The sequence below is a fragment of the Helianthus annuus genome, chromosome 3 (assembly GCF_002127325.2).
Source record: "Helianthus annuus cultivar XRQ/B chromosome 3, HanXRQr2.0-SUNRISE, whole genome shotgun sequence".
Taxonomy (NCBI): domain Eukaryota; kingdom Viridiplantae; phylum Streptophyta; class Magnoliopsida; order Asterales; family Asteraceae; genus Helianthus; species Helianthus annuus.
This window is the reverse complement of record NC_035435.2, coordinates 41,005,652-41,021,301: the sequence shown is the minus strand read 5'-3', so window position 1 is coordinate 41,021,301 and position 15,650 is coordinate 41,005,652. Positions and strand designations below refer to the sequence as shown.

The 15,650-nt window shown below is 36.7% G+C and overlaps 2 protein-coding genes across 2 annotated transcripts; both read right to left on the bottom strand.

The window, feature by feature from the left end:
• Positions 1-5,566: 5,566 nt before the first annotated feature.
• Positions 5,567-6,575, bottom strand: LOC110941168 (glutathione S-transferase T3-like). The gene is made up of 2 exons (XM_022182789.1): positions 6,365-6,575; positions 5,567-6,273 (listed from the first exon to the last, which is right to left on the bottom strand). Exons 1-2 carry the CDS (start codon positions 6,573-6,575, stop codon positions 5,567-5,569), a joined length of 918 nt encoding a protein of 305 aa, XP_022038481.1.
• Positions 6,576-10,306: 3,731 nt separating this feature from the next.
• LOC110941651 (4-coumarate--CoA ligase-like 6) lies at positions 10,307-13,492 on the bottom strand. Its single transcript, XM_022183318.2, has 6 exons — positions 12,359-13,492; positions 11,818-12,007; positions 11,565-11,710; positions 11,410-11,477; positions 10,667-10,769; positions 10,307-10,551 (listed from the first exon to the last, which is right to left on the bottom strand). Exons 1-6 carry the CDS (start codon positions 13,463-13,465, stop codon positions 10,438-10,440), a joined length of 1,728 nt encoding a protein of 575 aa, XP_022039010.1. The 5' UTR covers positions 13,466-13,492; the 3' UTR covers positions 10,307-10,437.
• Between the last annotated feature and the right edge of the window lie 2,158 nt (positions 13,493-15,650).

Below are 15,650 nucleotides of genomic sequence, written 5' to 3'. Positions count from 1 at the left end.
TTGATCAAATCTTTGTTGGAGATGCTCACGAGCCCGTGGTTGTTCAACCTCAGGTTGATCTTCAACAACCACCAGTTAATCTTCCGGAACCTGAACCCGTTCAAGAACCAGTGATTTCTGAACCAGTTGTTGTTGCTTCTATTCAAGAAACTGTGTCTGTTCAAGCTCCAGTTTCTACGTCTTCGGCAACAGGAGTTGCTGTAGAAACTGATGAGGTGATTTTAGAGCTTGATGCAGCTTTAGATGCGGGTCAGTCCTCCCGTACAGTCGACAAAGGGAAGCGTCCTATGGAAGAAGTTTTTGTGGATGACATGCTCTCTGAAAAGGAATACCTTTTGTTGGTTATGAATGATCTTCAAAATCGTATTTCACCCTATGAAAGAGAGAAGCTTGAGTTATTTCGAGCGAAGGTTGCTTCTTTCGGTCCCTCTTCCGACTGGAGTATACGCTTAGCTAGTTGGAATGACAGAGCGAATGATTTAGATTCAATTGTGTTTAGCTCGTCCTCTTTTTATGATGATGATGATGAGGACCGTCGTCGTCCTGATACTGATACTGTCTGCGTGCCAGTCTTCGAGTCCGATAGTTGCTTCGGTCACGGTTACATCCAGCTCTACTCCATCAGACTCCAGAGGTCTTCTAAATATGGAGTTATCTGTAGCTCTCCCGTCACTGTCTTCCTCACTTCCATTCACTTCCTTTGTGGAAGCTACCAGTATGGTTACTTCTCCTCAACCAGTAACGCCGATGATGTCTTCTCCGATTCCTACGGTACCACTATTTGGGTCGTTATCTTCTCAAATGGGTACGGGTAATGTGTTTGCCTTATCAGGAAGTTCTTCTTTGCAAGCGCCAAAGACACGACAAGCACGTCCAAAGGTTGCTTTCGGTCCGAGTCCGCCAGTGCGATCGAAGAAAGGATCTCTGCGTCCTCCAGTGCCACCATCTTCAGGTCCTACGCCATCCGGTTCACAACCGTCTAGTTCAAGACCTCCTGCTCCTAGATCTTCTACAGTTTCTGCTTCGAGACCATCAAGTTCAGGTCAAGAGCAGAATTTTCAGGAATTCGTTCGTGGAAAATTTCAGGATGCAGCCAAGGTTATGGTTCAACATAAGAATCAAATCTCTAGGCAGCAGAAAGAAATTGCTTTCTTGAAGAAAAGGGATGCAGTTCGAGACCAGCAGATGGCACAGCTTTTTCGTCTAACCAAAGATCAGAGTGTTCAGTTGGGTAAGTTCATATCACAAGATGCCTCGACGTCTGCCCGACAATAGACTTTGGTTAGTACTACGGATCGGCTTCTCGGGGTTGTGACAGATCTCGTGTCACTCCTTGCTGCTCAGGGGGAGATTTCGGCTTCGGATTTTCAGGTTCAGGCTAAATGCAAGATGGATGAACTAAAGAAAATCAGAGACGATCTTGACAAGGACAAGGATCCCAACGCAGCGAAGAAGGTGGAGCAGTCAAGGAGCGCACGTGCTCCTGAAGCTGCAACCTCGGCTCATGTTGAGGGGGAGTCCTCGGGTGCAGCTGCAGGGGGAGATAAAGGCCCTGCAGATTCTGATACAGGTGCCCTATCTGATTCTGAGTTAGATCCTGCTGCTGATTTGGTTTTAGAAGCTGGTGAAGTGGTTGAGGAAATGGTTGAAGATTGGCGAACCGATGACGACCTAGCTGGTAAGTTCACTTTATTGAGACTGCGAAAGGGAAGAGGATTGAGTACGAGTCCTTACCGGTCAACAGTGATGTTATCAGAGGCTTTGTGTTTGGCTGTGAAATGCCCGAAGAAATCTTTAATCCTATACGAATTCCCGAGGAAGTTAGCTTGGCAGCTCACAAATGGTTTAGAAATCTTCCAGATGAAACTCAAAGGAAGAGGTATTTATCCACAAAAGGTGAGTACTCGGGTCAGATTCGAAGTTGGGATTTCGATGAGCAGCACGGCCTGGTAATGATCAAAAGGACCGATGGGGTACACTACTTCAGGCCAAGGGCCAAGTTCCTTCAGACTCTTCCAGCTCGTGATCTCCATCACATTGCTCAGCTCGATCTCAACAACCATACAAATGTTGCTAGTATCAGAGGATTGATTCCTCATCTCGTTGCTGAGAGTCGAGAAAGTAAATGGAAGATGTTCAAGCCAGCAGTTGGTCGAGGAGTTAAGTACTTAAACAAGTTCACTGGTAAAGAAGAATGGAAGATGGTCTATCCTCCAGCGAGATGCCTCCGTAAAATTCCTATGCGTAAGTTTGATCTCGACAAATTTGATAACATAGGTTATTGGTATCTCAATGGCAAGACTGGAGAAGCTGTGATTACCGAAAAGAAAGTGACGGTTGAGATTGCTAAAGTTCTGGATCCGATTTGGTTTATCAACCTTAGAGAAGCACATCTGAAGAAGCTTCGACGCCTGCCTCTAAAATACAATGAAGAAGATTGTGTTCTAGCTGATCAGTTCATCAAGGTGGTTCAGTTCTGTGTGAAGAACAAGGTCTGGGCAGGAAGCAGCTACTCGAAGAGAGGTTGAAGATCTCAAGACCAATGAAGACCATGCACTGATCAAGGGGGAGTTTGTTAATGCACTTTAGGTGATAAGTGCATGTCTCCCATTTTGTAGGGTCTTTATTGTACATATATTGAAACTTAGTCCTAGCTTTATCCTTGGACATTTTGTCCAAGTTTTAGGATAGACTTTTGTCTGAGTTTTTAGGACAAAAGTCAGTGTTTTGCTTTGTGTAGTTTGTTTGTCCGGGCTTTCTAGTTTGTCTTGAAAGTCCGGGGTATGCCTTGTATATATACCTTTATGTGGAATAGACAAGGCGGCGATTCTGTGTGAAATTCTGTGCACCTAACCCTAATCATTGTGTGTGTGTTTTGTCTGGCGGCTACTGTGTGTGAGTGACGTCATTCATCTTCCTCATCAAGAATACTCTGTGTATTCTTGATTTCTCTCACAAATCTTTGCATTCTAGTGTTTTATCTACAGTGGTTGATCATCAGGTGGATTCCGCACACCTGTTGGTTGCTTTAGCTGAGTGAGATCTTGGATTAGGAGGCCTTACATTATGGATACATTAGATTATAATAAGTCCTTAAAAAAATAATTATTTATACCAAAGCCCAAATCATGGAATTATTTTATAGTTTATTTTTGTTATTTGACATTTAGTATTTTTATTATTCGTCTATTAGGGTGATTTCTATCTTTCGAAGATTTCCCAAGCCATCCATTGTTTAAGCAAGATTAAACAGGAACGTAAATTGTGAGTAGAGTCGATTTTTCCTCGTTTTTGCCATTAGCTCTTTTTGGGGTGTATCTCGTGCTTGATTTCAAATTTATTATTTAAATTGATAACATGTTATTCGATGTGTTCCTATGTGTCACTTGGTGCTAATTTCTATTGTTTCTATATACGTGCATCTATGTGTTACTCGCTTTGTGTCATAGGTTTCGCGTGTATCCACCTGGCTGACCAGTTCCCCACGACAATGTCTTGAATTCGGCATCGCCATCATTGTTTCGCAGATTCGTCTTTCGGGACTTGAATCTCTGTGTGTCTACGGTTACTAATGTTGTTATATTTGTGTTGCTTATGAGATATGTGTTGAATTCTTGTTATATTGAAGGACCTAGTTTCACATTTGATAATGCATATGTTATAAAGTTTTCTAAAAAAATAATAAAACAAAAACGTTTTAAAGTAACAACCGAATCTATTCACCAACATGTTTATTGACCAAAACTCTTTTACACGTGATAAAGGTACACAAGGGTCGGCGAATTTTGAGTTGAAGACATGTAGGACTGCTTTAGTAATAAACCGTCTATGATATGTTGCTTCTAGTTATTTGAATTTGTAATTGCTATTAATATTTGAATTTTATGTTATGTGTGACAATTTAATATTGATACTTTAAATACCTCAACTTTTAAATAGTTATAAGCTTTGAGCAATTAATCATGCCTCGTATCATTCCGTTACGGGTCAGAGTGTGAGACAAATTTCCATAATTGCTTCTTTACAATGTAGTTGTTCGAGAGAAACTGAATTTTCTTCTTCACAATGGGGTTATTTAATTTTGTATTCCCATAATTAATTCTTCATAATCTAATAATTACTAAATGGGTTGTGTTGGTTATTTGTAGTTATATGTGATAGGGCAAGTTTAGTCGGAGTTGATTTACGCCTCATGTTACTATGGTATTATAGCTAGTGGCATTTTAGGAGTGAGATGATGCTTAGTGACTATTAGGTTCTGAGTTGGATTCCCACAAGTGGGTTTTGCCTAGATTTATTTATTGGGTTCCTCCTGAATTGGTGTATTGCCATTATTGCTTAGTGAAGATGGATATGATCGCATTATTCCACTGATAGCATAATAATACTTTAGTAATCCGTTAGTGATCCAAATTTGAGGTTAAAAAAAACAGGTAATTCTCTTTTTTTCTCTTATATGAAATTCACAACCATTTCATGTTATTTTATTTTATATATGTTGTATTCTTTGAACCGACTTATTTTGACCTTACGCTCATTTGATCGAAATTTATTTAGCATATTTTGCACCCGCTAACAACATTTTCAAAATCCACTATTGGTATATAAGACCCATTGTTGTGGGGCGGTATAAGCCAAACATGGCGCCCTATGGTGTCGGGAACACCAGGACAGGAGGCGTAATCGGAGGAAAGAAACATGGGAGCGCTATGCATTTCGCAGCGTTATGTGGATTTGAAGTTTTAATTTTTATTTGTTTTTTTTTTATTTTCTGGTTTTCCCCTCACTCACAAACATATATACATACATATGTTGTAATGCTCTGTTTCTGTTTTGTTGCAGGTATCGAAGAAGGAAGAAGGAAGAAGGGTTTATACATAATTGGTCCCTGCAAATCAGAGAAGAAGACAAATTGGTCCCTGCAAGTCTGCCGGAAAATCGGCCGGAAAGCTATCGGAATATCGAAGAAGAAGAAGATAGGAGGCAATTTGATTTTGATTTTTTTTTGTTTATACACATATTTGGTCCCTGCAATTATGAAAACTTATTTTATTTAATGTTTTTTATTTAACATTAAAGGGTTTTAATTTAAAAAAGTTAGAAATTAATTAAAAAAATGAAAATAATTAATTGAGTAATGATGACAAAGGGGCTTTATGACTACGGCCTCAAGTTGCATAACGCCCCATAAAGCCCCGTAATGACATGGCGTGCCACATATCGCATAACGCCCACAAAGGAGCCTTAGGCTATGAGGTGTGGATGGAGCCCCAAGGGGTTTTATCATGCCATGTAGGATCCATGTCACCGCCATGTCAGCAAAGGAGCTTTATCATTCTCCACTTTAATTTGGAGGATGTGGATGGAGCCCCGTGTAATGATTAAGTAATTATTTATTTAAATATTAATTTTTTTAAATTAAATGGCAATTTTAATAACTACAAAATTAAAAATAAAAACATAATTACATTAAAAAAAACTACAAAGTCAAAAAAAAAAAACATTACATTCTAGAGAAAAAAAAAACATACCATACTAGAAAAAAAAGGCAACATACTTTAAAAAACTACATATATTTGGCCCGAATTTGTGCCTTACGAGCCTCCAAAATGACTCGGTCCTCCTCCGAGACATGTGACAGATCCCTTGCGAGAAAGTCCATGTCTCTCGCAATTTGTTTCTCCATTTTCATTTCTTGTTCTTTTTCCCTAATGGAGATTATTTGCTTCAGATCTGCCTGGAACTCGGTAATCTTTGACGGGCCATCTGATTTAGTAGACTTTCCACGTGCCTTTGCCTTGGATTTACTTTTATCCCTACCAGTTGGACGAGGCAGCTCTTGGGGTTCTTCAAACTCGTCAGCATCCTCGTTGAGATTAATTACTGTACGAACATCTGACCCAGAAGGTTCGGTGGTGGATGTCGATTTGGACCGTTTGGATCTAGGGCGGGTTGGGTCGAACGGTGGCACAAGGTGCCACTTTGGAGATTTGCGAAGAAGCTCCCATGTGGTTACCAGGTTAAACATATGCCCATGGTGCATTCTATACTCGGTGTGGGCTTCGGTCATGATATCGACGTCGCTCGCACCACTTCTCCTTCGAGTGATATTGACGAGGTTATTGTATATGTTGTTGAAGTTGCTAACCTTCGTCCTCAAAGCCCCCCACTTTCCCGAAAAAGAGTCGGGGGTTCGATACACGCCACGACCCATTGCGGCGAAAAACTTATCGCGTATACGACCCCAAAATGCCTTTATGTCTTGGTCGTCTCCTAAAAAGATATTATTTATACAAGCATAAAAAATATTATTTAGACAAGCATAAAAAATAGTATTTAGACAAGCATAAAAAAAATTATTTACCAACAATCTCGTCCTCCGGCACGTCGAGCCAAGCTTTTGCCAACTCGAACTCTTCCTTAGGCGAACAAAATTCTACTTTCTTTGTTGCACGTTTTTCGGTCTCATCCTTCTTTTTATGGCTTCTTTTTTTGATAGAAGAGGATTCGACTTGGGTTTCGGGAACAAATTCCGGTTCGCTTGTGTCTTGGGCGGGTATGTTTGGTGGTGGCATGTTTGGCAGAAAAAAAGGGGGTTGAGAATAATACCCGAAATATGGAGGAGGCATCGGTTGAGTGGTGGGATGAGGAGAAGTTGGTGGTATTGGATAATATCCAACCTCCCCCGTACGCGGGTCTCGGCGATAGCGGTGCTCTTGCTCGTTGTTTTGCAAAGTTTGCCAATACGGATTGGTCGGATCCCATGGGTTGTTTGGGTTGTTAGGAAACATTGTTGGAACTTTAAAAAAAAAGAAGAGAGTTGTATAAAAATGGAGGTAGAGAGTGAAAGGAATGACTTAAAAAGAGGTAGAAGTTGATATTTATAGTGTGATTTTATAAATAAAATAAAAAGTAATTTTTTTTTTAAATTTTTGACCGTTTCAACGGTCCAAAACATTCAATTTGTCTCAGTCCCTGTGCGTTGCCGCTCGCCATAGCGGTGGCGGAGCATCAATGGCGCCCCGGCTATGGCGCCGGGGGTGTGGTCGAATTTGGAGGGGGCGCTATAGGCGGCCAGGTGGCGAAGGGTGGCGCCCCACACCCTCCAGCCTTATGACTACGGATTGCCTAAGGTAGCATATTTTTTTAGATACTAACATTTATATGGATTATATAAATATACCACCAATGGGGTGGTGGTCTATTGGCAAAGTCAAAGGCTTTACACACCTTGGGAGGAAAAGGTCTTGGGTTCAAGTCCCACAGACGACAGGAACAAAAGAAATTTGCCGTTAAAAATATATATAAATATACAATGGCTTTATTAGTTGAAAACCAAATAAAATTAAATGTTTAAAAAAAATAGAAAACTAGTTACTATCGTTATTTCTTTAAATCTAAAAATAGCATTTTTAATTATTTAATTGCAAAAAAATTGTATTATCACACATGTCATCAAGTTATAACATTTTAACCAAACTATTTTTCGCCGCAAGAGGGTTGATTTGGAACGCGGTGTCCCAAAGCTATTCCCAACCATTCATTTCTTATAATGGTCCGACGGTTGAGGTTATTTTAAAGAAATAACGATTCATAAGACCTTTAGCCGCTAAAACCCTAACGTAAAGTGTTTGAGGCCGAGACTGATTATGTTGAAGACGATCCCGTTTATGACACTGAGTAGGAAAATGAAGTATGTGATGGAGAGTCTTATTAATAGAAGAGTTATTGTATTTTCTACTGATTTTATTTGATAAACACTTGTTGTAACATTTGTTTGAATATGAGAGACATTTGTTGTACTTTCTAAAAATTTGTATACGATAAACACTTGTAAAATTTGTAACTCTTTGAGAAAGATCTTTTCACTATGGTTTGTATTGGTTTACTTGATGGCCGATGTCGTCCCCCGGGGATATGGCGGCGATGGCGCCGATGATGCATGTAAGTGCACCTATTGATGATAAATGCTGGATTCTGCTTCATGAAGACTCTTCAGGGTCTAAATTGTAATTGATGAAATGTTTATGTCTTTTGTATTTTGTCTTGTATAACAAATTCGGATTGTATTTGTTGTTAAGTGTCCGAATTTGTTACAAGAAGTATTGTCCAAAATTGTGTGATGTAAAGGTCCGAATTTGTTAGCTTGTTTTGTATAGTGTCCGAATTTGTTAAGTCACAAATTCGGACTACGCTTTGTCTTGTCAGGACTTATGTATCCGAACATACTCTTGTATTTATACTCAGTGGAGTGGATGAATGCAAGTTTCTCTCTTTGTGTGAAGCAACACCATAGCTACTGTGTGTTCATGTATTCGTTGATGGTTCCTGCACAAAACAATAAGTCAGACAACTAATTAACACAACATATATTTGATAAGTGTAGTAATTCACTCTAAGATTAGTTAAACCAACAAAATTCTAATTAAGTTTATTGCATGCAACGTAAAGTTCTATTGTTTTTCTTTATTAATTAATTCTAACTATTATATTATTTTTCATTTTATTAATTAAGTCTAATCATTATATGGATTTATCATTGATTTTAATTTAATTGAATCCTTTTAACCCATATTAATTTATAACCTTTAAAATATAAAAAACAATCAAACTAATATGTTTTATTCTTATATGGATGCATTTTTATTATTGTTATTAGTATGAAATACAGTGTATCTTAAATGCATCGATCAGGGGTCTACGATGTGGATGAACTGGTAGGATTGGATCGACGTGAAGCTCCTACAACTATGTTGTTGACTTTCTTTGGGAAGCAACATCAAGCTCACCAAGCTCCACACCTTTATTGGTAAACTATCTTATTTATTTTAAAAACTTATGCAATGATCGATGAATGCATGTTACTTTGGTAAAAATGTTGGGTTTTGTTGTTAGTTTGCGAATTTGATTAATGTTGGGTTATGTTGTTAGTTTGCGAATTGGGTTGATGTTGCTGCTTTGTTAGGTTGATTAATATTGGTTTATTTGAATTGTTAAATCTTTAAAGAACTTGGTAAAGGTTGATACTCTTCATTCCATAAACACTTTCAAATGTGTGATATGATATCATTTGCAAATTATAAAATATCTTTTGAACCTGTACAAGGTCATAATAAAATCCACCAACCCTTCGTATGGCATTTTTATGTCAACGACGATGGCACAATTTCTAGTAGAATCGTCACATATAACAAATTTAAATTCATTACACTCGAGTATATTTTTATAAAAAGTGTAAATGGATGGGAATAAGTGTTTGATGTGAATATATCTTTTCAGTAAAACATAGGGTTTGTGTATGGATCATTGTTGCAGAAAAAGGTGTAAGAAATATCGATTTTTATCAAGTGTCGCATTTGCTATATTAGAACTGAGTTTGATATTTGCAAACAAATATTGATTATCACAATACAATTCACAAATAGAAAGTCATTTTCAATGATTGTTTTTCATTAATCTCAAAGGATTCAAATGTATTACAAATCAATTGACTCTACAGACTCCCCCTCTGACGATCACGTAACAAAAACAGTTCGTACAAGAGAAAAAGTGATATGTGTGATCTATTTATACTAAGTACAAAGGCTTTGCTCAGTGAGTGATTGGCTGACATCACCCTGTAAGTGACATCTAACATTCCTAACAGAAAAAATTTCACAGATGTTATAACCATTTGTGCAAATCTTATCATCTATTCTAACTAGTCTAAACATTGTTACAAGATAAGTACTGTTACATTGAGAAAACACTGTCTAAGCTATCCACTATTGTAGTTATCCAAACATCTGATTGGCCATACAGATGTTTGGTCTTCTTGATCAGACCTTTGACTTCATCAATGTTTTGGTATTCAACAGTCTCTAGCCATTAACAGATGTTGTTTCTTCTTGAACAACGGTTCAAGGCTTGAACAAATGTTTGCTTTGTTCTTGAGCAGATATTTTGATTAGGTGTTTAAGATTCACTATCTTTGTGGAGAGACTAGTTCGATTTTTTGCTTATTTCTTGATTAGTGGATCATGATTTGTTTTTTAGATATCATCTATTCTTTTTATAGGTCCAGCATGCTAAGTGTGACATCTTTGAAACATCAACTTCCTTATATGTAGGATTAATATAATGAATCTCTTGAATAAGCTATTTGTTGTATTTGTTAACTTTGGCATCTCGAGACACACAGATGTCATTGCACTTGTAAGTAGGACTTGCACTCATCTAATGTATCCACTACTTTCGTATAATGCTTAAAACAAAAAGAAACGAAGCCACAATTTCCAAACTACCCATTTAAAATAGAAAAAAAAAATCCAATTTGATTGAATTATTATTAGCATATGTTTACAATATGTTCCAAGGGTTCAAAGAACAAAGATATAAAAATAAAGTGGTTATTCAATGCCACGGAACATTAAGCATTTTATCTGCCACCACAAAACTTTAAAGTCTTGACGTCAGTGTGTACTTTAGTTCTCGTCGCAATATCTTTCCTGCTGCAGATTTTGGTATTGCGTTTATAAATTCCACCATTTGAACTTTCTTGTATGGTGCAACCTGTCAAACAAAAATACAAAACAATAAATATATTGAAATCCATTTAGCAAAAATCAAACTGCAAATATAACAAGACAATCATACTATTTTACTTTAAAGATAAAAGAACACCAACCTGTTTAGCAACAAAGTTAATGACATCATAATCGGAAATTTTGGCTTTAGGTTTCCTCACGACGAAAGCCATGGGAATTTCTCCAGCTTCCTCATCTAGTTTCCTGAACCATACGTACATAAATCCCAAAGTTAGGAGTGCTCAATGTATTAAAAATAAAATATAAAGTAGTTTAATAATTATTATGTATTTTATACATGAAAATTTAATTTGGTATTTGATTTGTATCTAATATCAAATTTGCCAAACAACTTGTGTATAATATAATTTATTTATTTTAAGATGTAATAGTTTGTATTCAATTTATTTTATGATGTTTATATATCTACGATAAAGATCAAATACAAATAAACTTAACGTACTAAACATACAAACTGAAGGAAAAGAGAAAAAAGCACGATGTCATTTTTGTAATTATGAGTAACTATCAAAATTACTCTTATAGAGTAATTTTGATCTTTTGTAAAGTAATTTTCATCTTTTGTAGAGAAATTTTGTAAAATTACTCTGTATCAAAATTACTTTTACAAGTCAATCAAAATTACCCTGCAAGTTTATCAAAAAACTGTAGAGTAATTTTGATATTTTGTAAAGTAATTTTGGTCTTGTAGGGTAACTATCAAAATCACCACCGCCTACTTTTTTCTTTTCATGCATGCAATTCGTATGTTTTATACGTTAAGCTTATTTTTACAATAACTCTCCCCTATATATCTAATATAATGTGTTCCGGATGCTCTTACCCTATAACTACAGCATCTTCTATATCTGGATGAGAAATCAAGACATCCTCCAAATCAGCTGGTGCAATCTACACAATATTCCAAATCCAACTTCAGCAAGTTGAAGAAAAAAAATGAGATTGTGAATTTTAAGGAACAAGTGACTTGTATTGTACCTGAAAACCTTTGTATTTAATAACATCTTTGAGCCGGTCAACAATATACAAATACCCTTGATGGTCAAAATAGACGATATCTCCGGTATGCAGCCATCCATCCTTATCAATTGTTGAACAAGATGCCTCCACATTTTTCAGATATTCTAGCAAAAGTCAACAACAAACAAACAATGATACCATTAGAAACGTGACATATATTTTATATTACGGATACGAAAAAAATTAAAAAATATGATTCATTGTGACATACCTTTCATAATGCCAGCCCCTCGTAACCAAAGTTCTCCGGTTTTCCCTGGAGGTGAATACAAACCAGTAACATGATCTACAACTTTGGCTTGCATGTTAGGAGCCAATAACCCGACTGATGTGTAATTTCTTATCTGTTTTGTGTTGAATCCTCGTGTTCCCACCGCAGTTGATTCACTCAAGCCGTAACCCTACACATAAACAAAACTCGTTAATAATCATGCTTAAATTATTGCGAGTACTAAAAGAACCATGGCTGATATATTTAAATTTTGTGGTTGCAAATATATATGTTATGTACATAAAACCATCAATCTAATTTGTTCATATGGCTTTTGAATTATTAACCATTTATGTGTTGATTTATACATGTACATAAGTGGTTAATATATATAAATATTTGTTAATTTCAAGAGAGATAAATATATAAGCATTCCATTTCAACCTTTGTATAATTTAAAAATTTTAAGATTGAAAAAATGTGTATTTTATATTGTTCTATGTGTTATAATTTGGGTTTGGAAAACCCGGCCTGTAATTACCTGAATGAAATCGATATGAGGAAATGTTTGTACAAATTCCTCCATGCATTGTGTGCTCAAAGGTGCTGCTCCACTTGACACCTGTTTTAAGCTCTTCAAGTGACCACGATGAACACTCTTTCCTACTTTGATCAATGCTTTAAGCAATGGAGGTACTGCTGGGAAATGTGTGACACCATATTTGCTGATAGCTCGTACCATCTCATTATGGTCAAATTTGTTCATCACTACAATGGTTGAGCCTAGTGACAAGATTCCTAAAGTAAATAGTGTAAGACCATATATATGGAACATGGGTATAACAGCCAAATAAGTGTTTCCTTCGTTATTATCGCCATACTGTGAAGCTTCAAATCGAACAAATAACTCAACCCCCGCAATCAAGTTTTTGTGAGTCAAGACTACACCTTTACTAGCACCAGTAGTGCCAGAAGAAAATAGAATAGCGGCAGGGTCATCCTGGCTAATCGTTCGAGGGGGCAGGGAATTATTTTTATGACGCGAAATAAGCTGGTGAAAACATGAGAAAGCAGTCGAGTTTGGATCGTAGTTTGCGTTTTCGGGTACCCCAATGGAAGTGATCCCTAATGCACTCAAGTCTTGAAGTCTAGTAGACAAAGTGAAACAAAGTTTCACATTGCATTGACTAGTTTGTTTTTTAATTTCTGAGACAGTACAAAGAGGATTCATGGTGGTCACTACAGCACCAAGATACAAAATACCCAAGAAAACAATATGGAAGTGTATTGAATTTGGTAAAAGCATCAAAACAACATCACCTTTTGAAATACCCATTTGGTGGTGGAGCCCACAGGCCATGGATTTAACTAATGGTTGTAGTTCTGAGTATGAAAGGGAGAACCCTGTTGAAGAATCTATGAAGGATGTTTTCCCATTGTGTTTTTGGGAAAATATATGGGATACAACATCAACAAAAGGGTCGGAAGGTAGGGTTCTTGGTGTGTGTTTGCTGCTGTATATTCCTGTTTCTAAGGAATACCAGTGAGGAATATCATTGAACTGGTTTTTCTTGAATAAATCTTTGAATATATGGGCTTTTTGTGAAGAAAGGATGTTTGATTGGTTTTGGTTAAAGTATGTTGCCATGGTTGTAAATGTTTTATATTTCGTCAGGTTTTGTTATGGTCGATCTAATAGCGATACCGTGGTAGTTATATATAGTCCATCAATGCGATGCATGTTTGAATAAATATGTTTAATATATTAAAGGTATATGTATATCTAGCAAAAGTGTACGCAAAGTCTGACCAAAAATTAGGTCAGTTGACGGGGTCATGGGTTGTCACAGAACTAGAACTGGTTACTTCCTCTTATTATTTTTTTTTTCTTATTCTTTAGGAAAAGATAACTAAATGGCGACTGTAGTTTTTTTTTTTTTTTTTGAGTTAAATGCGATTTTAGTTTCTGTGGTTTGAGCCATTTTGCCAGTTTAGTCCAAAGGTTTCATTTTTAACCTGTGGGTCCAAAAAGGTTTCACAGTTACCATTTTAGTTCACTTGGTTAAATTCATCCATTTTTACTGTTAACGAGAAGGCCAATTTGGTCATTTTGTATGTAATTCTGTTAACTAAAAGGGCAATTCAGCCATATAAAATGATCGAATTGGCCTTCTCGTTAACAGAAAAAATGGATGAAGTTAATCCAGTGGACTAAAATGGCAACTGTGAAACCTTTTTGGGCCCACTGGTTAAAAATGAAACCTTTGGACTAAACTGGCAAAATGGCCCAAACCATAGGGACTAAAATGACATTTAACTCTTTTTTTTTTAATGGCAAAGATTGTATGATTATAGAAAAAATGGCCAGCAAAGCTAAGCTGAAAAAATCTAAGGTATAAATATAGAAAATGAAAATGAGAACGAAACAAACAATTAAATTTTGACATCTATCAAATTAAAATCCTTTCATCTCCAAAACGAGATATGCTATCTTTAATCTTTCCTTGATTTACAAAAACGAATTCTCCTTTATTTCTTCCACCGTGTTCCATACAAATAGATTGCAATCATTAAACTCAAACGAATTCTTCGATTTCCATAATTCCCACATCGTTGTCATTATAATAGCCTTAATTACATTCTTCCACGCTGTCGATCATTTGGATGCTTCTACTCGCCTAAAAATGTCTTTACAGTTGTTAATCTCTTGCTGATCCATTAGTTTTAACCATACCATAATGTTCCACCATGTTGCACGAGCTAGTATGCAGTTAAATAATAAATGTTCTACCGATTCCTCCTTGACACCACACCTCGATCACATTTCGTTCTCTAAAGCAATCCCTCTACGAGTCAACTCTAGTTTAGCTGAGATACGAGTCTTTGCAGCTCTCCAAACAAATAAATTGACTTTTGGCGGCACTCATTTATTCAAGAATGCCCGTTCCACATCACCTTCTATTGCTTCTTTTTTGTGTATTTCACTCCTAAGAATCGAGACTAGACTGAAAGTAATTCGTTTTCTTTCAGTTTCCATGTCCATGAACCTTCCTTCTCACTTATGTTATAATCGTTTAATACCCCCAACAGCTCCAGATATTGGGCCCATTCTTGAGCATTCTTTGGCCCACGAACCCACTCCCAAGCCCAACCATGCTTTTCTCCAATTTTTTAGAACATTCGTAGACCTGTATGTTTTTATCTTTTCCCAAACCAAAAATAGCAGGGAACCGGTCCCTTAGATTTGTTTCCCCAGCCCATATGTCAACCAAGAATTTTGTGTTTTTTCAATTACCCAGCTTTACAATAATATTTTTACTCAACGACAAATCCAAGTTCGTGAACTCCTTGTCTACCCCAATAATATCTTTCCACATACCACATAACTTACTTTTTGAAGAAATAAACATAACTGACCTTTTCTTCGAATGGATGGCTTCAACCACTTTAACCCAGAGAGCTCCCGGGTTTTCTTTAAACTTCCACCACCACCTCACTAATAAACCAAGGTTTGCGCTCCTAATATCCCATATCCCTAATCCCCTATACCCTTTTGCTTTTACCATTTTACCCCATGCAACCCATCTCATTCTACAATTCTCGTTCTTTTTACCCTAAACGAAGTCCCTCCTAAGTGCTTCAAGATCATTTATCACTTTTTTGGGGGCTAGGAATAGAGATAAATAGCAGTTTGGTAATGCCCCGAGAACTGCTTTCGCTAAAACAATTCTACCCGCCATCGATAAACATCTAGCCTTCCAAGATGAAAACATAGAATTAAGTTTATCTATTATAGGTTTCTAGTATTTTATTCTTTTCATATTTGCCCCAAC